Raw genomic sequence first — 27076 nt, forward strand, 5'->3', positions numbered from 1 at the left:
CTCGCCTTGCCGCTAAGTCCACTGGTTAGGCCATATTGCCAAGACCATGTGTTAGGCCAAGTGCGTAAGACTTATATTAATTGGGTTACCCTCCATTTTGTGCTTATAAATATGGGTAGTAGGTGGACGGATTGAAGTGCACAGTAAAATCTATCTTCCAAGTCAAGTATGCCCCAGGCTACTCCACAATTGTAAATTGAGTTAATGGGTGGTACCTTAACTGTAGTCCGAAAAGACCATGTTCCACACTTGTAATTGAGTTTGTGGGCATGGCACCTAGTGGGTAGACCCTGACTAGCTTGATAGCGAGTTGGCAAAGACCCCGTAAGTTTTGAAGTCAAAAGAGTTTAGCGAGTAGATACTGAGACTGTCTTGATAGTGAGGCATGTTAAGACCCCAAAATTTTGGAGTCCTCATACAACCGCCCCTTGGGCTATGTTATGGTTTTTGGGGACTCGACAAGGACCTTGAGTTCTTCAAGGGGAGGGGTGCATGAGGGATATAAACCTATTGTGCCAACCCCTCACCCCACAGTGTTGAGCCGAGTGCATCGTGTGTTGAAACCTCCATCCTCACTCGTGAAACTAAGCCATCTTGCAATACAACTTCGGGCCCTAAAAAAGGGCCCTCATTTTTTAATCCCTTGTCACTTGTTGTTTACTTGTGCTATGTTGTGTTATGCTTCTGCACGCTTGTGGGCTCGCTCACTGGTGGGTAATATCCCATGAGACGGGTTCCACGGGGTGGGTCACACCCCTGCCCAAGGCAGACCCATGGTGGCTTTGATGCACCTGCTAAGACTTGAACGGTTAAGATAAGGCCATCGCTTTCGGGTCGTCACTTCGTGTTCTGCAACAATTTTGCGATTAACGCTTTATCGAACGCTTGCCGGCACTGGAAATGATGGATGCTGAAACTCAAAGATGCTTTGTTGGAAAAGAAGTACGAAAGGCGTCGAAGTAGAATGCGAAGGTGGGAGAAGCTACGAAAGGAAGAAACGTCCATCCTACAGAAATCTCAGCAATCTTGTCGTCACTTGGACTTCGCAGAAGCAAATCCTGCAACATTGCCTTCTGTCCTGCGATGGTGTACAGCCAATAAACTTCTCCCCGACGGTCGATTAGCTCACATCCACCTAGTCTGCACTGGCTTCCCTCATAGTGCCTTCTATGGCAACCTCCTCCTCTCCTTGTACTGTAATTGCGATTCCCTACATGATGCGCATGCAGTTTTTGCCCGCATGCATGACAAGGATCAGCTCTCGTGGAAGCTTCTCATCAAAGCTTATGGTAGACATGACTCTGGCTATCGCGCTGCTCACATTTTCCATCAGATGCAATTGGAAGGCACGATACCGGACAAATTTGTTGTCAGCACCTTGTTCTCCGTGTGTGACTGTCATGCTGAACTTCAGAGAATTTTGGCCTGCACAGTTGGCCGGGACATTGCTTCAGATTTGATTTTATGCAATGGTCTCCTGAGCATGCACTCTAGACACCAGCACATGGAGGATGCCGTGATGATTTTCGATCACATGTCTGAACGAGATGTTGTATCCTGGAACATTATAATTCAAGCCTTTGCTCATGCAGGACAAGGTACACTCGGCCTTCAGCATTTTGAGCATATGCAGAATCAAGCCGTGTTACCAGACAAGGCCACTTTTGTTGCCGTCATCTTTGCATGCACACGACAGTCTGCTCTGAAACAAGGGAGGAATGCACATGCACTTATAATGAGCACTATATTCAAATCCGATGCCAGTTTGTTCACTTCCCTTGTCAACATGTATGGCAGCTGTGGTAGCTTGGTGGATGCTCAGGGGAGCTTTGAAACAGCAAGATCAGGTCGCTACATTACTTCATGGAATGCTATGATAGTGGCCTATTTACATCATGGGAGAATTCATGATGCCATTTGTCTGTTTGAGCAGATGAGTACTAGTATCATATTACCAAGTAGAGCGACCTTTGTCACAATTCTCAGTGCATGTGCAAGTCAGGCAGCAGTGGATGAGGGTAAATTCATGCATGCACATGTGATAGACAATGTTATGGAGGGTGATGTGATTGTTGGAAATGTTCTTGTGTCCATGTACAGCAAATGTGGCAATCTGGAGGATGCTGACTATGTGTTCCGAAAAATGCCTGAGCGAGAAAACGTTACATGGAATACAATGATTACAGCATTTGTTGGGCATGGACAGGGGCATACTGCCTTAAAACTTTTTCACCAAATGCAAGTGGAAGGTGTCATGCCAAATGAGGTCACATTTCTGAATCTCTTATCTGCATGCACAACTCTTGCAGCCAAGTTAGAGGGTGTGTTGCTTCATGTGCACATTGTGAACAGTAACTTTGTGCATGATTCTGCCATGAGGAACACACTTCTTAACATGTATGGGAAGTGGGGTAGTGTGGAGGAAGCACAGAAAGCTTTCGAGAAGCTTGTTGAGCCAGATGTCTTTTCATGGAATACTTTAATTGCAGCCTACCGTCAACTAGGGAAATACATAAAAGTTGTAGAGCTTTTTTGCCAAATGCAAAGTGAAGCTGTGATCCCGGATAAAGTGACTTTTGGTTCTGTCCTTGCTGCATTTGTTTCTCATACAACATTGGCTGAAGCCAAGAGAGTCCATGCTAGCATTGCACCAACTGAGTGGGGTTTTGATATTACCATGGGAACTACCCTTATCAACATGTACAGCAACTGCAAAAGTGTGGGTGATTCAATTGACCACTTTTACGAGTTGCCTTACCGGAATACCTTCACATGGAATGCTATAATTACAGCATATGCTGAGCATGGTCAAAGTCTTAATGCTGGGCAAATGTTTGATAGAATGAAACAAGAAGCAGTGATGCATGATGATATTACATTTGTCTGCATTCTGTCAGCATATGCTGAGTCAGCAGCGATTGCTGATGGCAAGCGAATACATGCACAGATTGTTTGCACTGAATTTGAGCAAGATACAGTGCTAGGGAATGCTATTCTTAGTATGTATGGAAAATGTGGTAGTAAGGGGGATGCTTGTAGATTTTTTGATAACATGCCTGTGAAGGATGAAGTTTCATGGTCTGCTCTTATTTCAGTATATGCCCAGAATGGGCAGGCTAAAGATTGTCTCCGATTATTTGGTCAAATGAGGCAAGAAGGTGTTGTACCAACTCATATAACCTTCTTGAGTGTTCTTTCTGCATGTCGCCATGCTGGCCTACTGAAAGAAGGTCGTGAATGTTTTAGACTAATGAATCAGTATGGCATAACACCCACAGTGGATCATAACAACTGTATGATTGACTTGTTTGCAAGGGCAGGATTACTGAATGAGGCTGAAGACTGGATCAAACGAATGCCGATGAACCCAACGGCTGCCTCATGGACAACCTTGCTAATTGCTTGCAGAAACCTTGGAGATTCCGAAAGGGGTGAGAGGTTTGCTAAGCAGGCAATGCGATTAGATCCGAAAAATGCAGCAGTTTATATAACATTATTCAATCTTTATATGGCAGTGGGGAAAGAAGAGGATGGAAGGAAAGTGATGGACCTAATGAAGGGAAAATCTACTGTTAAAAAGCCAGCATGTACTGCAGTGTAGTTTGAAGGACAGGATGTACTTCGATTGCTGTTCAGAATGATATGCCTTACTGCAATGGACAAAAGAGATGGATGTTGGTGAGGAATTTGTAGCAGTAAGGACAGCATGGGGCAGTGTAGTTTGAAGGACAGGGTACTGGGCATCATGACATCGTTTCTGTAAACAGTCGAATAGTCTAATTGGAGGACAGTCTGAAGTTTTAAGACATGGTAGTGTGATTTCTTTCATCTCAGTATTGCAAAGAAACTGTGAGATTTGGATGCATCGAGATGCTCCTTGAACATGCAGGACAAAGTTTGAACATGTATGAGTGGCTGTGAAGGCTGACTGGCTAATCCAAAGTTGCAGACGACATAAATCTTAGAGATCTCATGGTTCCTGCAAAACCACTTCATTACAGGAATTCAGGCGTGGGATATGGAGTTTTTTGCACTGATACTGTGAAGCTATGTATGGTCCTACTCATCGATTATTCAAAACTTTTTTGGTAACTGACAGCTTTGACAGACTCTAACTTCCATATTTCCCTGGTGTAGTTTCGTTTCCTCTGGATTCAGTTCCTTGTGGCTGCCATTTGGGTATCAAGACAAGTTCAATAAGTTCAACTTGGCCGAAGGTAAGGCATGCTCCTCTTTATTGTTAAGTAAGTTTCTAATAAGTCTGCTTTCAGGAAGGCCGATGTTTCATGTTTTCCTTGCTTGTCTTCTTAAATTTTGTCCCAAGTCCCATTCATATGTTGAAGACAAGGTAAGTTTTTTTCTTTTTGGTTTTGTTTATGATATATCTTTATTGTAGACCGTATTATATTAGGACTCTTAAGGGGAGTTCTTGTGTAGCACAATAAGTGAGAGAGAGCAAATAGGGGAAAAGATACTGGTTTAGAGAAGCATCCCAAAACAAAATTTTGTCTCACAGCTCATCAGGTGGTATCTCTCTAAGCTGGGACTTGCCAGAAAACAGCATCAAAGCTCTGGGCAATGCTTTACAATTGAGGGTTTCAGAACCCGAGATCTTTCAGTCACTAGGTCTTACCTCGAGCTGCTGTAAACAGAGGCACAGCAGGAATATGGATGACAACGAGAGACTAAACACAAGAATGAAGGCAGTATGAACAGGCCCCAAGGTGCACATAACTGAAATAGAAAACTGGAGAGAGGTAAACAGACATACTGTCAGAGTGAAGCAGTGCGGAAGTGAATGACCAAGACAGAGAGAGAGAGAGAGAGAGAGAGAGAGAGAGAGAGAGAGAATGAAACACAAATCTGCAGTGTAGAATGCTGTTTAAGGATGCAGAAATATACAAGGGAGCAGAGAGAATGTCTGTGTATGTCTCCACCTCGAAGATCTCAATCTCTGTGAACCAGAGGGCAGTCTCCATGATCTGCAGTCTGAAAACTGAGAGCACAATTGACCGAGATTGTGAAGACTGAGGCCAATAAATAGGCCAACAAGGAAATGCCAAAAATAACAGGTTGGCCGACTGGACAGCGAATCTGTCTGACCAGTTGTCAGACTGCAGTCTGCTGCTCGCCTGAGATGTGGCACTCCTGCTGTCCCTGTTGCTGCCTGCTGTACCTGCCGCTCCTGCTGCACCTGCCTGTCCTGCCTGTCTAGGGAATGTCCAGCTCTAACAGCCCCTCTCAGATCTTGGACACGGCAGAAGGCTAAGGGATCTGGAGTGTTGTCAAAGGAAAGCTTGAGGAAGCGCCTTCGTAAACAAGTCTGCAAGATTGTCTTCTGTCTTGCAATAGACTAGGGAAATGGTCTCATCTAGAATCTTCTCCCGAATGAAATGGTATTGGATCTCAATGTGCTTCGTTTGAGCATGAAACATAGGGTTCCTGGCCAAGGGAATGCAACTCTCATTGTTGCATTGCAGAACAATAGGACCTCTCTGCAGAGGTAGCCAAGCTCCGCCAAGAGCTTGCGAAGCCACACTGTCTCACATGTCGTAGAAGATGCCGCCCGATACTCCGTCTCAGTCAAAGATAGGGCGACCGTGGGTTGCTTCTTGCTGCTCCATGAAACAACACTAGCACCCAAGGTAAAGGAATAACTTGTCGTGGACCTCCGATGATCTACATTGCTAGTCCAATGTGAATCACTCCAGCCTGTAAGTACCAAGTCTGCATCACTTGTACCTGCGGGATAATAGATCCCAAGATTAGGAGTCCCATGTAGGAAGCACAAAATTTGCTGAGTAGCCTACCAATGCACCATCTCGGGTTCACTCATGAAATCGGCCAGCACACCTATAGCTATCATAAGTCAACACAAGTATTAAGAAGCCAGATCAAGGAGCCAACCAACTGCCTATAACGGGTAGCATCCACCAAAGGAGAATCAGAATGAGTTGTAGCCTTTCAATTCGGGTCCATAGGAATCATAAGAGACTTGCATCGCTCCATCTCACACGTAGCAAGAGCTCTTATACATACCGTTGCTGAGAAATAAAGATTCCCCTTGGAGTTTGATAGATCTCATGACTTAGAAATAAGTGAAGAAGTCCCATATCCATCATCTCAAACTTCTCACGAAGTGTTGCCTTTGTCTGCTTGACCATCTGAGTATGGTCACCTGTTACAATCAAGTCGTCCACATGAAGGACAAACAACACACGACCTCCACTTGAGGTGTGAATATAAAGCTGGGGATTGGCTTTGGAATGCCGATACCCCAATTTCTCTTGGAGGAATGAGTCAATCTTCTTGTTTCAAGCACGGGGAGCTTGCTTAAGGCCATAGAGAGTCTTCTTTAACATGTACACCTTACCATCAGAAGAATCGAAGTCTGGAGGCTGCTCAACATAGATCTTCTTCTTCAACTTCCCATTTAAGAAGGCAGACTTTATATCCAGCCGATAGATCGGCCATCTTCTATGGCTAGCCAAGGCAAGAACTATGCGAATAGTAGCCATCCAAGTTGTAGGGGCAAAAGTATCATTGGAAATCAATGCCGGGGTGCTGTGCAAAACCTTTAGCAACAAGGCGGGCCTTGTGCTTGTCCAATGTGCCATCACTGTGGTACTTGGTCTTGAAGACCCATTTGACTCCAATGATCTTATGGGGAGGCTTTGGTACAAGATACCAAGTGCCATTCCTCTCAATCGACTCGAGCTTTTGCTTAATCACTTTCCGCCAATGATCATACTGTAAAGCCTCCTTCACAGAGGTGGACACTTGATCCTGCTGCCGCGGGCCATTTTGCGGTTGCCACTCCTCAGGGATCCCCTCAATCCTTGCATCACGAAGAGTGTCAGGAGCGCAACGAGGAGGAGGTTGGATCTCACCTTGTCGCTCTCCATTTGCTAAAGTTTCTGGCAGATGCAGATCCACCGATGGCGGGGGTGCAGTCGGTGAATTTGGTAGTTGAGAACTAAGCTCCTCATCTAAGGAGTCCTCACGAGGCACAGGCTCTAGAGAAATAGTCATTGGCGCCCAACTATCACCGGGTTCTTGAAGAACAGGGTGTTCCTCACCCCCTCCTGAGGTTGGAACTTCCATGAACCTAACATCATGACTCGTGTAGACATCCCGCTTAACGGGATCATACAATTGGTAGCCTTGAGATTGCGAGCTATAGCCCACAAACAGTTGTCTTTTGGAAGCCGTTTCAAATTTGTCACGTTGTGTCTTCGAGATGTAAACATAGGCATCACATCTAAAAACCTTGAAATAAGAAACATCTGGCTTAGACCCAAAGTATGCCTCATAAGGGGTCATATCAACAATAACGGAAGTAGGGGATCAATTAAGGATGTGAATTGTAGTAGCCACAACCTCGGCCCATAGACACTGAGGTGTCTGATGATGCTCCATCATGGTACGGGTCATCTCGATCACATTGTGATTCTTCCGCTCCTATATGCCATTCTCCTGAGAGGGGTTTGTATTGGGAGACTCCTAGTGAATACCACGATCTGCATAAAAACAAGCAAGCTCATTTGAAACAAATTCTTTGCCCTTATACGATCTTAAGGTCTTTAATTTTTGGCCCGATCGGTTCTCCTCAAAGAGTAACCGATCCTTAAAGTTGGAGAAAGCCTCCGACTTTAGCTTCAAGAAATAAGCCCATGTCATCCTGCTGTAATCATCCACAATTAGCATGAAATATAGGCTCCCTCTAAGGGACTCTGTCCTCATCGAGCCACAAAGATCGGTAGAAACAAGCTCCAAGGGTATTGAAGATTGCCTCAAAGCCTTGTTGGGAACAACATCATGAGTCTGCTTTCCACAAATGCAGGATACACAAGGCGGCTCGCTCACCACAATATCCGGCTCAAACAAGTTGTCCCCCTTGGATGCTTTCGGAAGGTAATCATAGTTGAGGTGGCCAAAGCGAGCATGCTAAAGCTTGGATTGAGTTTGTGAGGTAAGAAGAAGAGAAGTCAAGGCAGAAGAAGATCGCAACTTATAGACCATATTCTCCTCATATCCTGAAAAAAGAATCTATCTTGATCCATGAATCCGAAAAGAATTCATATCAAATTCTACTATAAGTCCAAGGGCACAAATCTTGTGCACTGAAAGTAGATGTAGCCCAAGGCTGGCACATAAAGCACCTCAGATGTATGGGCACCACCTCGCCCATTTGGAATAAGATGCACGTCTCATGGTCCCTGCTTAGGAAGAGACGAACTATCACGAATGAGAATCTAGCCATGCGAAGGCCGCAAATGAGCAATGTCTGTTGAGGAAGGAGTCATGTGCAGGCAGCACCATTGTCAACAATCCACTCCCGAGTGTATGGGGCCATCAACGCAGCATCAGAAGCCGTTAGGGTCGAATCCTCAACCACCTCCAAGTGGAGGAAAGCAGCTGATGAGGGAGCAACCACTGCTTTGGAATTTTTTGAAGATTTCTCCTTCTTCTCCTTGTCGGGGCAATCCTTTTTCCAGTGATCTATTTTGTCACACATGTGATAAGTGGACTCCTTTTCTTTGTCCTTGGATTCGTCCTCCTTTTTTCGGTCCTTTCTCTTCTTTTGAGAGGACTGACCAACCAAAGCCTTGTGAAGGAAACTGCTAGGGTTTGCACCGAGGACACAGAGAGTATACGACCACGACAGAAACACAAAAAGACAGACACAGACATAGAGGGCAAAACTCCTAATAGGGAAAGAGAGAAAGAGAGGGAGAGGGTGAGGGAGGGAGAGGAAACGAGAGAGGGAGAGGAAGAGGGAAAAGGAAAGAAGGAACGAGAGAGAGAGGGAGAAAACATTAAACATAATAGGGAAAGAGAGAAAGAGAGGGAGAGGGAGAGGGAGGGAGAGAGAGAAGGAGGGAGAGGTTATTTTTATTGTTGTTATTGCTTTGTTTCTTCTTTTCTTTTTTTATTGTTTGTTGTTGTTGTGGTAGTCGTAGTAGCGGTAGCAATAGTGGTAGCGGTAGCGGTAGTTGGAGATTAATTTGCAAAACTCAAAACTCAAACTCAAACACAAACAGAAGAAGGGAGAGAGAGAACACAACTCTGAAGTGAATGCATGCTGTAAATGAATGTAAGAGTGTACAGTGTGCTCAAGGGCAGAGCAATGTCGGAGTGTGACGTCCATTGAAGATGGATCCCAAGTCTGTGACCACCAGTCGGAGTGTAGGAGTGCTGAATAGTGAATGGCAGCAGGCTGGTCACCAAAACGCAGCAGTCTGGAGGCTGGAAATTGGTAAATGCATCAATATACCACAGATCGGAGGCTGGAAACTATGCACAATCTGTTGTAAACAGGAGGCTGAAACAATGTTTGAGAGTGTCAGGGCCTGCAATGCTGAAAACGCAGTCGGGCTGACCTTGGAGATGATGGACAGCAGGCTGAAAAGCAGTTTGGGACACTCTGGATCAGTTGCCAACAGTTGAGAGCTGTCATCTACAACAATGGACAGGATGAAGATAATGTGGCTGCAGTCGATGATGGCTGGACAGCAGATGGAGGTGGGCTGCAAGCTGGAAATTGGGCACCAACAGCAGCAGAGGGTGTGTGGGCTGGTGTAACCTGCAAACAAGGATGATGGCTGAATGGGGGTAGCCTGTCTATTTATAGATGTGGAAGGGCACCCCAAAAATTAGGGTTTCCACTAAACTCTCTCAAACTGCTCCCCATTTTAGGGTTTCCACTAAATTCTCTCGAACCGCTCCCCGTTTTAGGCTTTTACTCTAAAAGAGCATTTTTAGTGTGTTTTGGGGCTGTTTAAGAGGCTAATCAACAAGTAATGTATATTTTAGCTCTACACCCCCTCTCAGCCCCAAAACTGAGCTGAAAGGTTAGGCCAGCCATTGTGATGTTTATGTATCCCAAGGCATCCCACTCCAAAGCAGCCAAGGCATGGGACAAAGGGTGCACCTTGGCTGCTCAGTGGCCTACCAGGACTATAGAGGCAATGGCTATTGTACCAAGGAAATCCAAGTAGTCACCCTAGAGAGGATAGGGCATCGGCAAAGGGTGCACGTCGGTTGCCCAGTGGCCTACCAAGCCCTACAAAGGCGGATGGAACTACATGGAATGCTTAAAAAATAAAAATAAAAATAAGTGAAGTAAATTTAATGGGATGCGGCCGATTGAGGAAAAGTGACCCAGAAGATGGGAGTAGGGAGGATACACCCAACATATCACAAAACAATACAAGCTAGCCCGAAGCACCTTGCTAGAAGAGCAAGGTAGAAGTCACTGCCATGATATCATCGAGAGAGATGTTGCATGATTTGCCTTGGGAGGGGAAACCGCCATGTTGGAAGAAGAGCAAGCACTCCTAGGATGATGAAACCATGAAAGGAACGGTGCACATTTCCATGTCTCTAGCCCAGGTAGGACCAAAGCAATCTGCAAGTTAGCCCGACACTGAAAGACAAAACCCTGCAAAAGAGATGAGAATCTGCAAACACAGAGTTTAATGGTGAGATGCTCCAAAGCAAAACATAACAGAAAGAAAATCTAACTCAAAAGAAATGCAGTGAATTTGTATGTGTGTGAGGAAATGCAGTGGAAGATAAAGAAATGGAAAAACTTAGGATAATGAATCCTATGGGCCCGACTCTTAAGAGTGCAAAAATCCGAAAGGACCTAGAGACATGCTAGGCTAAGAAGGTGGTCACCATCGCGTATGTCCAGTAGCAGGGATTTGCCAAGGGAATGCCTGACGAGGTGGGAAGGAAGGTGAGATAGATGCATGAAGTGCAAGAGGATTAGAACCTACAGGCCAATTAGCCAATCCTGCGGGGGTAGTGAAAGAGATGGGCCGCTGAGGCTGTACTCGAGCGACATGTCCAACAGTAGCAACAACGGGTGCTGAAGGAGCAGATGAAGCAGGAGCGGAGGGCGTAGCCCCAGTGGACTCTGTAGTGGCAGTAATCTGCTGAGGCTTTTTAGGTGGAAGACCTTGGGCCTTGGAGCGACACTCCTTGTTCACATGGCCTGCTCTCTGGCAATGTGTGCAAAACCGGTTTTTCTTAGGGAGTTGTTGCCAGATAGGTCTAGATTCTTTGGTTCCATCTGAGGAATAGGAGTCACCCTTCGATTGGCCGTAGCATTGCGGGCTCTCCATTGACGGATGTAATTAGGGTGAGCTAGTCGAGGGTCCGGCATAGGCTTTAGACCAATGAAGAGGTCCCAAAGACCCTGAGACTCAAGCACTTGGTGCATAAAATTAGACCAAGTGGTGAAATTTGACCCATTAAAACGTGTCTTATCCGTGAAGGCATTCTTGGCCGTTGCAACAGGATTGGTTGTGTTCAGAGATGGATAGTGTGAAAAAGTGTAGTGTGGGTAGGATGGGGGAGTGGAGTACACTTGGAAATGAGCCCCAGAGTGCCCACTAGGCATGCGTGTAGTGTGCAAGGTAGATCCATAGGTAGGGATGAGTTGACTAGGCATGGGCATGGTAGCCACATGAGAAACCCAAAGCGGTGGGACAGGAACACGGTTAGTAGAAGATGGGAATCCCTGTGTAGGTGTAACCCAAGGAGAGTATGAAGACGCACCATAAGCTGAGGATGGAAACCCCTGCTTATGAGTGGTCATGGGAGATGTGAAGCTGGGGATAGTGAGGGGGATGCCCAGCACAATCGACCCAGGAGTTATGGGTGTGCTCATTTGCTAAAAGGTGAGGGACACTGTGTTAAAGGGTGGCATTCCCCCTAACGAAGTACCATGGTGCAAAGAGGTAGAGAATGGGGTGGAGAAGGAAAAGGTGCTAGAAGCGGAGATGGAAGATCCAACCCCTAGGGTGTGTGATGCAGATGTGGAGTGTAATCCAAGGTTTTGGAAAGATGATGAGAGGTGTGATATAGAAGAGGGTGGGATGGGAGGGAAGTGAGAAGTGTGTGTGATATGTTCAAATGAAACAGAAGCTGTAGATGTACCTGAATTTCGTTTGCTTCTCATGAGCCCCCTCTATTGAAGCTCACATACGCAAAGCCATCCGGATCTTGTACCTCAAAAGAAGAAACAGGTGAGGGTTTTGATTCATGCAACACAAAAGAATTGTATAAACCTGACATTGGACCTGGTTGAGATGATGAAGATGGATCGCTAGACGTTCCGAATGCCGTATGTCCTTTATGATCGGAGAGGTGGCTAGCCTCACCAACCGGTCCGGATGTGGTAGCAAAACTAGGAGGGGTGTAAACATCACCATACTTGTTGCGATAGTAATCCTCAAAGTCGTCCTTTGTCATGCTAGTGAAATCTGGTGAAGGTAGAGTGTCGTTCTTCTCAGCGAGTCCATAATGTTGTCTCAGGGCCTCCAATGATTTGGTTACGAGTTGTATTGTGTGTCTCACACAAATACTAGCTCTCCACAATATCTACAGGATACTCTTTACAAGAGCACCGGCTCTGATACCATGTGAAGGAAATGGCTAGGGTTTGCACTGAGGACACACAATGTACGACCATGACAAAAACACAAAAAGACAGACACAGACACAGAGGGCAAAACTCAAACCCTAAACGCAAAACTCAAAACTCAAAACTCAAACACAAAAACTCAAATACAAATAGATGAAGGGAGAGAGAGAACACAACTCTGAAGTGAATGAATGCTGTAAATGAATGTAAGAGTGTACAGTGTGCTCAAGGGCAGAGTAATGTCGGAGTATGATGTCCACCAAAGACGGATCCCAAGTCTGTGACCACTAGTCGGAGTGTAGGAGTGCTGAATAGTGAATGGCAGCAGGCTGGAAACTGGTAAACGCAGTAGTGTACCATTGATCAGAGACTGGAAACTGTGCACAGTCTGTTGTAAACAGCAGGCTGAAACAATGTCTGAGAGTGTCAGGGCTTGCAATGCTGAAAACGCAGGCTGACTGACCCTGGAGATGATGGACAGCAGGCTGAACAGCAGTCTGGGACAGTCAGGAGCAGTCGCCAGCAGCTGAGAGCTGTCGCCTACAGCAATGGACAGGCTGAAGATAATGTGGTTGCAGTCGATGATGGCTGGACAGCAGATGGAGGTGGGCTGCAGGCTGGAAACTGGGCGCCAACAGTAGCAGAGGGTGTGTGGGCTGGTGTAACCTGCAAACAAGGATGATGGCTAAATGGGGGTAGCCTGTCCATTTATAGATGTGGAAGGGCGCCCCAAAAATTAGGGTTTCCACTAAACTCTCACGAACTGCTCCCCATTTTAGGGTTTCCATTGAACTCTCTCGAACTGCTCCCCGTTTTAGGGTTTTACTCTAAAAGAGCATTTTTAGAGTGTTTTGGGGCTGTTTAAGAGACTAATCAACAAGTAATGCATATTTTAGCTCAACAAGCCTCAAATTTAGAAGCATTGTGTTATATTAATAAGGTAAATTATGAGAAGCAGGCACGAGGGATGACCGTTTGGGGGCCTTGGGCGCCCGAACAGGGTTTAGGGGAGCCTAGAATTAAAGAGAGTCCAGGAATAGTAGGACTCACCAAGAAGTGACGGCTGGCAATCAGATCACGATGGGAGTTGCTAGCAATTAACTAGGCAAGGCTGGGAGGAAAAAACGTATCTCGTGCCCCTATTGAGAATCGGACTGAGTACTTTTCCGTTCTCCTCATCATACTAGTCTCTTCATTGAATTGTCATCTTGAATATAACATTGGTATCAGAGCCACCATCGCATCCTGCTGGAGCCATTGGGTCCTGTTTCAGCCAGTGGGTCCTGATTCTGTCAGTTATTCACGAAGTTTTTTTTCAGCGACTAAGGCGTGAGGGTCAGGCGACTAAGGCGAGGGCCAAGCGACTTCACGAACACGTCACCCGTCATCCGTTTACACTGGCCGTAGGGAGACGTATAGCGTGAGACGGTACTCTACATGCCACATGTCATAGACGACTGTCTTCGGAGAGCAGTAATACCACGGTAGTCACATCCGTCACCAATCGAATGAAGCGAGGAGTCAAATCCGTCACCAGCCGATTAAAGTCAGTGATGTGAGAGTGCGCAACGGAAGAGGAAATACGAACACGGAGGGAGAGAGAGAGAGAGAAAGAAGAAAATAAGGAAGAGAAATCTGCACTGACTGAAATGAATGCTGAATACACTGAAATGGACTGATCAGTCCCTGCACGCAGCCCACAGCGTCAGTGAGGGCACCAGATCAGGCTGATGATGATGGCAGCACCACCACGGGGGAGAAGGAGTGTCGGAATCTGCAAGAAGACTACTGACCAAGTGGGGAGGGGGGCTGCCAATATATAGGCAACGGACAAACCCTAACCCTAACCCTAAAATGGGCGCAAACCCTAAAAGTGCCCTAAAATGGGCGCCCCACAACAGTGACCAAAAAGTGGCCGGGCAGCCAGTGGCTGCCCACTAAAAGAGGCCAAAAAGAAATACACAACCTAAGATAGCCAGTCAAGAGTGACTAGCCTCCCCCATCATAACACGACAGACATGCCAGAGCTCCTAATGTCCTCGTCTGACTCAGACTGAAGCTCACAGGCAGGAGATGACAAGGCATGACAAACATGACTGCTAACACCCCCTCTCAGATCCTGGATGTGGCTGAAGGCCGAAGAAGAAATGGATCCGGGGATGGCAAGAGGAATGTCAATGTCGATGAAGTCCGTCGATGTAGACTGCCGCTGAAGGAGCTCCTCACGATCCTAGAAAGCCCCCTCTAAAACACTAGGGGCCAGGGAATCCACAGCCGCATCACCGAGATCGTCCCCCTCTGAAAGGGATGGGGGGTACGAGGGAACCACCGGAGGAGAAGGTGGGGGATGGGAAGAAACCTGTGGAATAAAAGGTGTACAAGCGGGAACGGGTGTAGCAATAGACTGCCTCGGAGGACCCTGCATCAAAGAAGGGGAATGGAGCCTGTAAAGCCCCCTCTCCTGCCAATCTGTAGATAAGGCAGCTCCTGTAAGAGAATCCTCAATAACAACGGCATGCTCGGTGAAGATCACTCGTGTGCCAAGCCTCGTAAGGCCATAAACTGAGAGGAGGGGAAGGCCCAAGTCCGGAACATGTAGGGCCTGTGAAAGGAAGCTCGTAGGTCGGTCTGTAAACAAAGGCAATGTGCCAACACCACTAATAGGCACCGATAAAATGTCACCAACAGTGACTGAACCCTCTGATGGACGGAGATCCTGTAACAAATCACCTCGGGGAGTCATATGACTCGAAGCACCACTGTCCACTAACCAAGGCTGCGCAGAAGACACTGCAGCCACGGAAGAAGGATCCTCCTCCAAAGCATGGATATGAAGGAACATTGACTCATGGGTAACAGCTGGTGTAGAGGTAGAAGAAGGCTCCGATGTAGATCCACCCTTCGCTCCCGGACAAAGGTGAGGGTACTTTTTCCAGCATTTCTCCTCTGGATGTGTCCCTTTCCCACAGTGTGGGCACTTCGGTCTCTCTGAATCTGAGTCAGAGCCTGAAGAACTGTCCTTCTTCTTAGCCTTTGACTTCGTTTTCTTCTTCTTCTGTCCTCCCGAACCTGCAACAAAGGCTCTAGTGGAGTCGGATCCACTAGCATTGACCTCTCTGAGTCGCTCGTCATGCTCCAAGACAAGCGGGGATAGCTCCTCCCATAGAAGCTTCTCACGGGTCCTCGATGTAAGAAGGCTGGTGTAGAAGACATCAAACCGAGGCGATGGCAGCTGAGTCAAAAGAATCATAGCCATGTCTTCAGAAGATATCGTCCGACCGAGGGATGCAAGCTCATCCCTCATATCCTGTAATCTGTTGATGTGGTCCTTCATGGAAGGACTATCATCAATAGCGAGCATCTGCAACTTCTTTTCGAGAGATATCCGGTGGGCAAACGTCTTCTGCTGATAGAGAGACGCTAGCTTTTGCCACACGTCCGCTGCAGTCTTCAACCTGTGAACATGAACAAGGACAGAATCCTGCAAACTCAGAAAGAGGAAAGATCGGGCTCTAGAATTGAGCCGATCCCATAACGCTGCGCGATCCATAGATGTCCCATCTGCGGGATCCACCATAGGCCGGGGAGTAGGAACAGAAACAAGCTCCCAAAGATCGAAGGAGTCCAAGATACACTCCACCTTGCAGGACCATAGAGAAAAGTTGGAGCCATCCAACCGGTCCTCTTTGGGCAGTTGAGGAAGTATGGGTACCTGTACAGGGGGTACCAAAGGCTGCATCTTCGGCCCACTGGAAGGGGATCGCCGAGATACATGAATAGAAGGGGGACGGGAACGAGGAAGAGACTCCATATGACGATCCTCGCGATAGAAATCACGCCTCCGTTCAGATGAATGTCGAGACAAAAGCTCATCATCTGAGTCATCAAAACCTGTAGACTGATGAGAAGACATCTTCCAATCTGCAAACACCAAAACACAACAAGGGAAGGTTGCCGGTGCCGAAACACAAACACCAGAAGCTCCTGAGCTGGCCGCCTTGCACAGAACGCAAGGATGCTGTCAAACGCAAATGCTGATGATGCAATCACCACAGAAAAAACAGCCGCCTGCCTGAAAACGCAGCCTGGGAAGAAGTCGCCAGCAGGAAAAGAGCCGCCGGACGATGGAACAACAGCCAGAACAGCAAGGCGCAGGCTGGAAGGGTGTCGCCCAGCTAGAGGAGGGCCGCCCAGGCTGAAAACGCAGGCAGGAAGAGGGTGGTGATGACGTGGCAGCCACTGGAGAAGGCGCCAGCAGCAAACGCAAATTTGTTGATACCAAAACAGGCCGCCCTGATCAAGGAGATGGTGCAGAGGATGACGCCTCAGCTGTTGGAGACGTCTTGACCAGCAAACGCAGAGTTGTGGGTGTTCTCCCGCGTAAAACTCAGCTCCGTGTACTCTCAGTTTGGCGATGATACCATGTGAGAGCGCGCAACGGAAGAGGAAATACGAACACGGAGGGAGAGAGAGAGAGAAAGCAGAAAATAAGGAAGAGAAATCTGCACTGACTGAAATGAATGCTGAATACACTGAAATGGACTGATCAGTCCCTGCACGCAGCCCACAGCGTCAGTGAGGGCACCGGATCAGGCTGATGATGATGGCAGCACCACCACGGGGGAGAAGGAGTGTCGGAATCTGCAAGAAGACTACTGACCAAGTGGGGAGGGGGGCCTGCCAATATATAGGCAACGGACAAACCCTAACCCTAACCCTAAAATGGGTGCAAACCCTAAAAGTGCCCTAAAATGGGCGCCCCACAACAGTGACCAAAAAGTGGCCGGGCAGCCAGTGGCTGCCCACTAAAAGAGGCCAAAAAGAAATACACAACCTAAGACAGCCAGTCAAGAGTGACTAGCCTCCCCCATCATAACACATGACAGACATGTCAGAGCTCCTAATGTCCTCGTCTGACTCAGACTGAGGCTCACAGGCAGGAGATGACAAGGCATGACAAACATGACTGCTAACAAGTGAGACCTGTCCTCTACATAGAAGACATACTGATGGTTCACGTGACCATTCAGAAGGGGGATATTTAGTCCCCTTCTTACTAGTCGTTTCTGCCAATAAGCTTCATCTCCAGCGTGACCGGCTTCATTCGGGAAGATAAAAATTATCCCCACTCTTCGGGCTTATTAATAACACTAGCAATAGTTGCCCTGTCATTATAACCAGGGAAGTACTTTACTTTGTATGCAAATTTCTTATCTTTGCTTTCCAATTCCAGTGTATTCATGGCAGACAAAGGGAAAGAGGGATTAATGGAAGGTTCTAGTTCTGGGGACCACCCTATGGTAGATCCCCATGAAACGGAGATGCAAGAAGAACAGTGGGAAGAATTCTTTGCCACACGAGAACAATTTGATGATCTAACTGCTCGTGTGCAGGCACAGGGGGTTCAAATGGAATTTTTAACTCAAACACTCGCCGAAATAAAATCTCAATTAACTTTATTACTAGAAAGGGATAAAAATAAGATAGAAACCTCGGATATCCCATCTTCATTGAAAGATTTAGATGTGACTATGCAAGATCCTAAGGAACCCCACCACAAGTTGAGGGATAATCCAGTTCTAAAAGATATGAAACCCCCTTAGTTTCACGGGGAGGAAAAAGATAGAAATAAAGACACTATTTTTAATTTTCTCCAAAAATGGGAAGATTTACACAAACTTAAAAATACTCCACCACATCTCCAAGCGGCGCTGGAGGCTAGTTTTACTTTGGAGCCAAAGGCGTATAAATGGTGGCGAACTTTAAAGGAGGCAAATAAAATACCTGAAACTTGGGCTCAATTTGAATCCGTCTTTTTGAAAGAATTCCTTTCTGAAAATGAAATGGAAAGAAATTGGGAAGATTGGGATTATGTCAGATAAAAGGGAAGACCCCTGCTGACATATTTGGAGGAATATCGTGAGATAATCCTCAAATTGGAAGGAATAGATGAATTTCAAAAGACAAGAGGATTCATTAGGGGACTAGATAAGGCCTGTAAAAAGGAAGTAAAAAGGAGTTCACCTAAGACGCTGGAAGAGGCAATTAAATTTGCATTAATCAATGAAGATAGTACGTGTCCAGGTACACTCACTAGTCTCACTGATATGGAGCCCAAGTCTAAGGAATTGGAAACCTCAAAATTTGTAGGCAAATTTAAAAGGAAAATGCCATTTTTTAAGGGCAAGAAACCACCTTTTGAAAAGAAACAATATGTAAGGCCAAAGTTAAGTCCAGATGACTTTGATAAGGCCAAAAAAGAAAAGTTGTGTTTCAATTGCCTATCCCCTAACCATGCTGCTTGGAGTTGCCCTCAAAGGAAAAAGGGGGAAGACAAAGGAAAGGATAAGGACAAGGGCAAAGGAAAAGAAAAACAAATCCATGTAGTGCAGACTCTATAATTAAAGGGGCATGAAAGGTATAAATCTTTAGAAGTCTTGCACAAGGATGTACAACACAGGTGTTGTATGTCAACTTCTATGTGGCAGCCTACCTTTGGGCCACATGATTTAGTTAGAGTGCATGGATTGATAGCTGGAAAGAGGGTTAGAGTCATGATTGATGACTCTGCTACCCACAATTTCATAAATTATGCACTTGTCAAAAAATTGAAATTTCCCCAACAAAAGAGTGGGCATCAATATGTTGTTCGTATGATGCAAGGTCAAGATAATAAAATATGGTATACAATGGTATTCAATTTGGAAATTGAGATTCAAGGATATACACATAAACTTGATTTCCAAATTATGAATATGGAAAAAGCCGATATTGCTTTAGGGAGGGAGTGGCTATGGGGATTGGAACCATCCTTAAAACGTAGTTATCATCATAATACACTGGAATTTGAAAGGGATGGTAAGACTTTTGTAATTCAAGGTAAACATGAAGTATCTGATAATCCTTTGTTTGTTAGAGATCAGTGCCTGTACGGGACTGCACAGTCCAGTCGGACTGTGCAGTCGGACTGCCACGTGGCAGTCTGACTCCCTGCAGTCCAGTCGGCTGCATTTAATGCAGCCGACCTGCCCTGATTTTCGCCCTGTTTTCTGGCTATAAATAGCCGAGGACTTCAGCAGTCTCTCACACTTCTCTGCTCGCAGACTACAGACCGGTGGCACGTGTAGATTCCGTCTCTGTTCGCAGATTTCAGACAGGAGATAGTGCAGACTACAGCAGACTTCGAGGTGAACAGCAGGTTGCATCGTCGAGGTGGAGACACGCAGTCCAGCGCACTGCGCCCGTGTATATATTTGCATATCTTTGTATTCAGCACACTTTATACAGCAGATCTTCATCTTCCACTGTCTCTTGCTCTCTCTTCTCTCTCTGCGTTCTCTCTCTCTCAGTCCTACGCTTCCGCACCGTTGCACTCTGACATGGTATCAGAGCAGTGTTAGAGGGCTGACTGAGCGCAGAACCAACCTGAAGAGGAGTTTCTATCGTGACACAAATTTGCGTTTTCAGTGTTTGAGGGCAGGCAGGAGGGCTGCGCCTTGGAACAAGGCGAAGCGAGCGTGGGCGCGCAGGAAAGGAGTCCAGGTGGTGGATTTGCTGCTGTTTACTGCTGTTTGACGAGGAGGAAGTTTGAGTTTTCAGCTTTCAAGTGCAGGTTTTGCTTTTTCATCGCCTCTGGCAGGTAAAGAAGTTTCAGGACGCGGAAGAGCCTTAGCAGGCTGAGTTTTCACAGTCAGAGGGGGCTGCTTTTGCGTTTGTGAAGGCATTACAGGTAAAGATGTCTACAGAGATTGACTTGGAGTTCCAGACGATTATGGACCGGAAGGTGCTTGTCTTACCGGCTCTTCCCGCAGATCAGAAGCTCGATGGCGACAACTACCGCATCTGGCGCGTCATGATGTTGGCCATCCTTGAGTTCTATGATTTGGCGGAGCTTGTACAGGAGGAGATTGACCGGCCCTCGGTAAGAGATGAGTCCAAACTCTCTTCCGAGGCTCGTGCGGAGTTGGCCAAGGCTCAGCCTCACTGGGACAAACTGAATGCTAGGATTCATTCCTTTCTTTTTCTATCTTGTACTACAGCCGTGATAGCTCACATTGAGCACTTGATGGTGGCTCGGGAGATATGGCTGGAGCTTGATCAGATGTACAACCGGATGACCCTTATGAAGCAGGTTTCTTTGGAGGTTCAGATGCGGACCTTGTCTGTAAACAAGTCTTCTTCGCTACGGGAGCACATCAACAAGCTAAGACAGCTTCAGATGCAGGTTCAGAATGCGGGGAAGCCGATTTCCTCCGAAGACATGGCGATCACACTCTTGTCCCAGTTGCCGCCACGATTCGGTACATTCTACTCTGCCCTTTTTGCTTTGGGGCGAGAGTCTACTCTTCGTTGGGAAGAGTTGGTTCCTATGGTCTTGGACCAAGAGGAACAGCTCAAGGGACAGAATGCTTCCAAGTCGGAGGCGCTGACAGGTCAAGCCTCTCAGAAGAAGGGGAAGGACCAAAAGAAGAAGAAGGGGGATAACAAGTCAAACAAGGACAAGGACAAGGACAAAGAATTCACATGTCATATTTGTGGAAAGACTGGCCATTGGAAGAAGGATTGCCCTGACAAAGACAAGAAGGACACCAACAAGAAGGACACAAAGGATTCTGGAGCGGTGGCTGCACCCTCATCAGCTGCATTTCTTCATCTAGCTGTCATTGAGGACTCTTCACCGAATGCTTCTGATGCTGCGATGACGGCTCCCTAGGCTCGAGAGTGGATCGTTGATAGTGGTGCCTCCCGGCACATGACTCCTTCATCAAATGGTGTTTCCCAGTTGCGACCCTCGCGTGGGCAGAATCTCATTGGAGATAGCTCTTCCGTGTCTATTGCAGGACGGGGTAAGATGCAGCTTATTCCAGATGGACGTGGTGGTACCCACACCTCAGAGGTCTTGCATGTACCAGGCTTAGGGTTATAGCCAGAAAACAGGGCGAAAATCAGGGCAGGTCGGCTGCATTAAATGCAGCCGACTGGACTGCAGGTAGTCGGACTGCCACGTGGCAGTCTGACTGCACAGTCCGACAGCCCACGGTAGCCCTTTCGTCTACTGAGACGGAGTATCGGGCCGCGTTTTCCACCATATGTAAGGCTGTGTGGCTTCAGAGATTGTTGGAGGAGCTTGGCTGCCCCCAGACTCATCCTACCTTGCTGCAATGTGACAATGAGAGTTGCATTGCCTTGGCACGGAACCCTGTTTTTCATGCCCGGATGAAGCACATAGAGATCCAGTACCACTTCATCAGAGAGAAGCTTCTGGATGAGACCATCATTGTGGAGTACTGCAAGATGGAGGACAATCTTGCAGATTTGTTTACGAAGGCACTTCCCCAGGCTCTACTTCGGAGACATTCCAGATCCCTTAGGCCTCTGCCTCGCCCAGGCTCTGAGAGGGGGTGTTAGAGATCAGCGCCTGTACGGGACTGCACAGTCCAGTCGGACTGCCACGTGGCAGTCCTCCACGTGGCAGTCCGACTGCCTGCAGTCCAGTCGGCTGCATTTAATGCAGCCGACCTGCCCTGATTTTCGCCCTGTTTTCTGGCTATAAATAGCCGAGGACTTCAGCAGTCTCTCACACTTCTCTGCTCGCAGATTACAGACCAGTGGCACGCACAGATTCCGTCTGTGTTCGCAGATTTCAGACAGGAGACAGTGCAGACTGCAGCGGACTTCGAGGTGAACAGCAGGTTGCATCGTCGAGGTGGAGACATGCAGTCCACCGCACTGCGCCCGTGTATATATCTGCATATCTTTGTATTCAGCACACTTTATACAACAGATCTTCATCTTCCACTGTCTCTTTCTCTCTCTTCTCTCTCTGCGTTCTCTCTCTCTCAGTCCTAAGCTTCCGCACCGCTGCACTCTGACATTGTTGTGTTCCACTGAGGTTCAGAAGCTGATAAATAAGGGAGCTTGTGAGGTATATATGTTATGGTCTCTTCCTGTACAAAACACTTTTACTTTCTGTAATATAAAGCAACAATTTTCTTATGTTTGTGAGTTGAATGTAAATAATGAATTAAGTAGTTTGTTAGATGAATTTAAAGATGTGTTTCCTTCTGATTTACCAAGTGGCCTTCCACCAGATAGGGGTGATTTAAATCACCCAATTGATACAAATAAGGATACACACCCTATTTCTAAACCACTGTATAAATTAAGTGAAACACAGCACCAAGAAGTTGAAAGACAAATTAAGAATTACCTTGATAAATGATTTATCCAACCCAGTAATTCACCTTGGGCTTCGCCAATTTTATTAGTAAAAAAAAAAGACGGTTCTATGTGACTTTGTGTTGATTATAGAGCACTTAATAAAATAACAGTGAAAAATAAATTTCCTATGCCCAGAATGGAAGATCTTTTTGATCAATTACAAGGGGCGAAATTCTTCACAAAGATAGATTTAAGATCAGGCTATCATCAAGTAAGAATTAAGGCACAAGATGTTCCTAAGACGGCATTTCGTACTAGATACGGGCATTATGATTTTTTGGTGATGCCAAAATAGCTGTTCCAATGACAGACCAACTTAAAGGGAAAGGAAAGAGCTTTAATTGGGGAACAGACCAAAATGAAGTTTTCGAAAACTTAAGGTAGCTATTGCTACAGCTCCAGTACTATTAATTGTGGATCCCAATAAACCATTTGTGGTTGAAGCCGATGCCAGTGATAAGGCGATAGGCGCGGTCTTATTACAAGAAGGTCTACCAGTTACTTTTGAAAGGAAGAAATTAGACCGTGCAAAACAGAATTATTTTGTTTATGAGAGAGAGCTGGAGGCACTATTTATACGGTGCCAAACTTTTGATCTTGTCGGATCATGAAAGCATTAAGTGGCTTAATGACCAACCGGATCTACAAGGGCGTAAAGCCAGACGGGCCGAACTCCTCCAAGAGTTCGACTATGAGATAAGATATAGGAAGGGAAAGTATAATATAGTAGCTGATGCACTCAGCAGAATGCCCATCATAAATGAATTGAGTTTTACTTAGTTCACTTCCGATTTGCTTGAATCTTTAAAAGAAAAATGCCAAGTTGATCCGGCATATTCCAATATATGGGAAGCAATAAAAAATGAGGATCCAAATGAAAGTGCCTCCACTGAGGAAAGAATATCTGAGGATGTTCAACAAGGAAATGGAGTATCAGGGGTTGCTCAAACCGGATTCAAGTGGAAGAATTTTACCATGGATAATGGTTATTTACTCTACAAGGGTAGGGTATGTGTCCCAAAAGATAAAGAAATAAGGCACCGGATACTCTTTGAGTGTCATGATACCCCTAGCGCGGGATATCCAGGAGTTAATAAGACTTATAGTCTTATTAAAAGGCAGTTCTATTGGCCTGGAATGAATAAGGAAGTCCTTGACTATGTGATCAAATGTAATAAATGCCAGGTTAATAAAGCTGAAAGATTGAAAATGGGAGGACTTCTCCATCCATTAGAGATTTCTTCAAGAAAATGGGAGAGTATCTCCATGGATTTTATTGTTGCATTACCCAGAACACAGGGGGGGCACGACTCTGTGTGGGTGATTGTGGATAGGTTAACCAAAATGGCTAGGTTATGTTAAAATTTGCTTAAGAAAATATTAAGAAAGCTTAAAATCGAGCTAGAGCTTATACAGATCCTCATCGAAGAGACGTCTCCTTTGAAGAAGGAGAATTGGTCTATCTTAAAGTGCTTGAACAAACTAAAACCATGAAAACGGGACAATGTCCAAAGCTTTCACCGAGGTATTGTGGTTCTTTCACAATACTTAAAAAGGTGGGAGAACGGGCTTACAAGCTCCAACTACCTACTGGTAGTAAAATACATCTAGTTTTTCATGTGAGTAAGTTAAGGAAGAAGCTAGGTGATTTGGATAATTTAATCTTAAATGATAACATTGAGGAGCTATTAGATGATCAATCTAATCCACATGAACCAGAAAGAATATTAAATGTTCGTAACAGATGAACAAGGAATACTATTTATCAAGAATGTTTGGTCAAGTGGAAAGATTGTTCAGAAGAAAGCTCAACATGGGAGCGAGTAAGTACCCTAAGAAAAAGGTTTCCCAATTTACAGTTAGACCTTCCAAGTATCGTTTTCGAGGACGAAACCGATTTTTAAGGGGAAGGAAATGTTATATTAATAAGGTAAATTATGGGAAGAAGGCACAAGGGATGACCGTCCGGGGCCCCGAACGGGGTTTAGGGGAGCCTAGAATTAAAGAGAGTCCAGGAATAGTAGGACTCACCAAGAAGTGATGGCTGGCAATCGGATCACGATGGGAGTTGCTAGCAATTAACTAGGCAAGGCTGGGAGGAAAAAAAACGTATCTCGTGCCCCTATTGTTAATCGGACTAAGTACTCTTCCGTTCTCCTCATCATACTAGTCTCTTCATTGAATTGTCATCTTGAATATAACACATTGGTTCCTTTCAATTGCTCTTATTGATCCTAGACCATAGAAACCAACTCTTCCCACTGAAGAGTCTCAGACCGCCCTGAAGCAATCAAGGCAAAATAAAAACCATTGAAACAGGTAGTAATTGTGAAAGAATAGTTATTGCCATGTCTTTAGAAGTGATCACCTTCTCTGTGTTTTGTACTTGCATTTGAAGTTGCCTCAGCTTGTTAATATGCTCCTACATGGAAGATGACTTGTTGACACTCATGGTCCTCATTTGCACTTCCAAAGAAACTCACTTCATGATGGTCATACGATTGTACATTTGATCAAACTCGAGCCATATCTCTTGGGCCACTGTTAAATGCTCAATATGAGAGAGAATAGTTGTAGTACATGAGAGAAATAGAAACGAGCGGATGTGAGCATTGAGTTTATCCCAACGTGTCTGAGCCTTTGCTAACTCCACTTTATCATTGGAAGAGAGTCTGGAATTGTCTCATGAAGAAGGACGATGAATAGCTTTCGTAACAAGCTCCTTCTGATCATAGGACTCCAAAATGGCAAGCATCATGACCCGCCAGATGTGGGAATTCTTGCCATTGAGCTTTTGATCTGATGGAAGAGCCAGTAACAAGGGCACCTTCTGGTCCATGATCGCCTGAAACTCTGTCTTGGCCTCAGAAGACATCTGCACCTACAATGCCTGCACAAAACACAAAAAGTAGCCCTCTCTAATTGTGAGAATACAGCCAAGAGGGTGGGGAAGAAGGAGGCTTAGAATAAGCCAAGGGTGGGGAACAATTGTAGGCTCTCAGGAGAGTAGACTGTGGAGGAGATGTGGGCCAGGGAAGCCACTGTACCTGGAAGTGGGTGGGGGAATTCTCCGTGCTGTGGGGTGGTCTCCAGGAGGGCTTGTCGCCTCCTAAGGTCTTAGAGCCTCTGTGTGCTCGAAAGGACTTAGTGTGCGTCGGGTGTGGCTTATTGCCTTGAGTATAATACTCTGATAGCCGATGTAGAATGATCTCTGTGGCCTAGAAAGGAGAGGTGGCACAAGGAGTGCCTTGTGGAAAATGCATATACTCCGGAGGGGTGGGGAGCAAAGGTCGATGTCGACAATCTACGGTGGGATGACTGTTCGTGCCGTAGTAGTAGCACCTAGTAGAAGGACAATTTGTCAATGGAGATGTCATGGTATTGGTGTGGCAAACTGGAGAAGGGAAGTGGGAGAGAGAAAAAGGATATCTCCCAATGCGCAATGAAAATGATAGAGAAATCAAATGTTGATGCCGAACCGGCCACCGGTCTTTGTCTTCTTTGATGAGGAGGAGAGAGAAAGACTAAAAACGCAGGCTGTAGGAGTGAGAAAGACTAAAAACGTAGGAAAAACCAGTAGTAGCAATTAGTATGCTGAAATCAGCTCCGAATAGTGTGTGCTAGGCTGGAAACATGCACCAAACTATTATAGACAACAATGGCCAGCTTAGACCGTGATGTCCTCCGCGTCTAGGGCATGGGTAGCAAGCTGAAATACATGAAATCTGCAAAAACGAGATTATTTTCTGAATGGAGAGTGATCAGCAATAGTTGCTTTGCTATAAACAGCTGCAAACTACGGGTGGAAGCCTGGAAATAGACGCTAGACTGTAGATGACAGCAAGGGACAGCTGAGACTGCGATGTTCTCTGCGAAAGGGGTGTGGGCAGCAAGCTGAAAACACTTGAAACCTGCAAAAACGAGATATTGATGCAGTGGAAGAAGAAGAAGCGGATGCTGAATCTACCACCAGTCTTTGCTGTCACTGGAGTGGAGGATCTTTGCTCCTGTTTGAGCAGATCCAGCTCTGATACTATGTCAAAAGATGACGTACAAGTGAGGCAGTAGGGTTTGTGGGGAGAAACATGGAGTGAACTCGACAAACATGGAGAAGAGAAGAGAGAAGAAACTCTGATGAATGGAATGATGAAGTTTTGAATCATGGAGTGAATGTGATACAGGGGAACAAGGGTGCCATAGCACAAGGAAGATGAAGACAGCCATGAACCATGAACTGCAATGTCCTCCTGAAGGGGTGTGAGGGTAGTGGAGAGGCTTGAGAGAAGAGGTGACAGATTGAATGAATCAGCCGTGGAGAATGAGTGATAGAGGTAGCCTATAAATAGGCAAGAGTTAGTCTAGGGTGGTGCCCCTTTTTGGGGCTGCAAACCCTAAACACAAAATGCAGAATTGCAAAAA

At 46.1% G+C, this 27076-nt stretch overlaps 1 protein-coding gene across 3 annotated transcripts in view; it reads left to right on the forward strand.

Annotated features, from left to right (window-relative positions):
• Window positions 1-735: 735 nt before the first annotated feature.
• Window positions 736-27076, forward strand: part of LOC148039525 (putative pentatricopeptide repeat-containing protein At3g47840) — a 128953-nt gene continuing 102612 nt past the window's right edge. For all 3 annotated transcript variants that reach the window (XM_087691638.1, XM_087691630.1, XM_087691647.1), the window contains exons 1-2: window positions 736-4051; window positions 4138-4217. In XM_087691638.1, the coding sequence (XP_087547764.1) occupies window positions 908-3601 (2694 nt within the window). In that variant the 5' untranslated portion in view covers window positions 736-907 and the 3' untranslated portion in view covers window positions 3602-4051; window positions 4138-4217. The remainder of the gene's footprint in view (window positions 4052-4137; window positions 4218-27076) is intronic.

Source organism: Lygodium microphyllum, chromosome 2, assembly GCF_053477565.2.
Source record: "Lygodium microphyllum isolate KBCC chromosome 2, Lygodium_microphyllum_v1.1.10, whole genome shotgun sequence".
Taxonomy (NCBI): domain Eukaryota; kingdom Viridiplantae; phylum Streptophyta; class Polypodiopsida; order Schizaeales; family Lygodiaceae; genus Lygodium; species Lygodium microphyllum.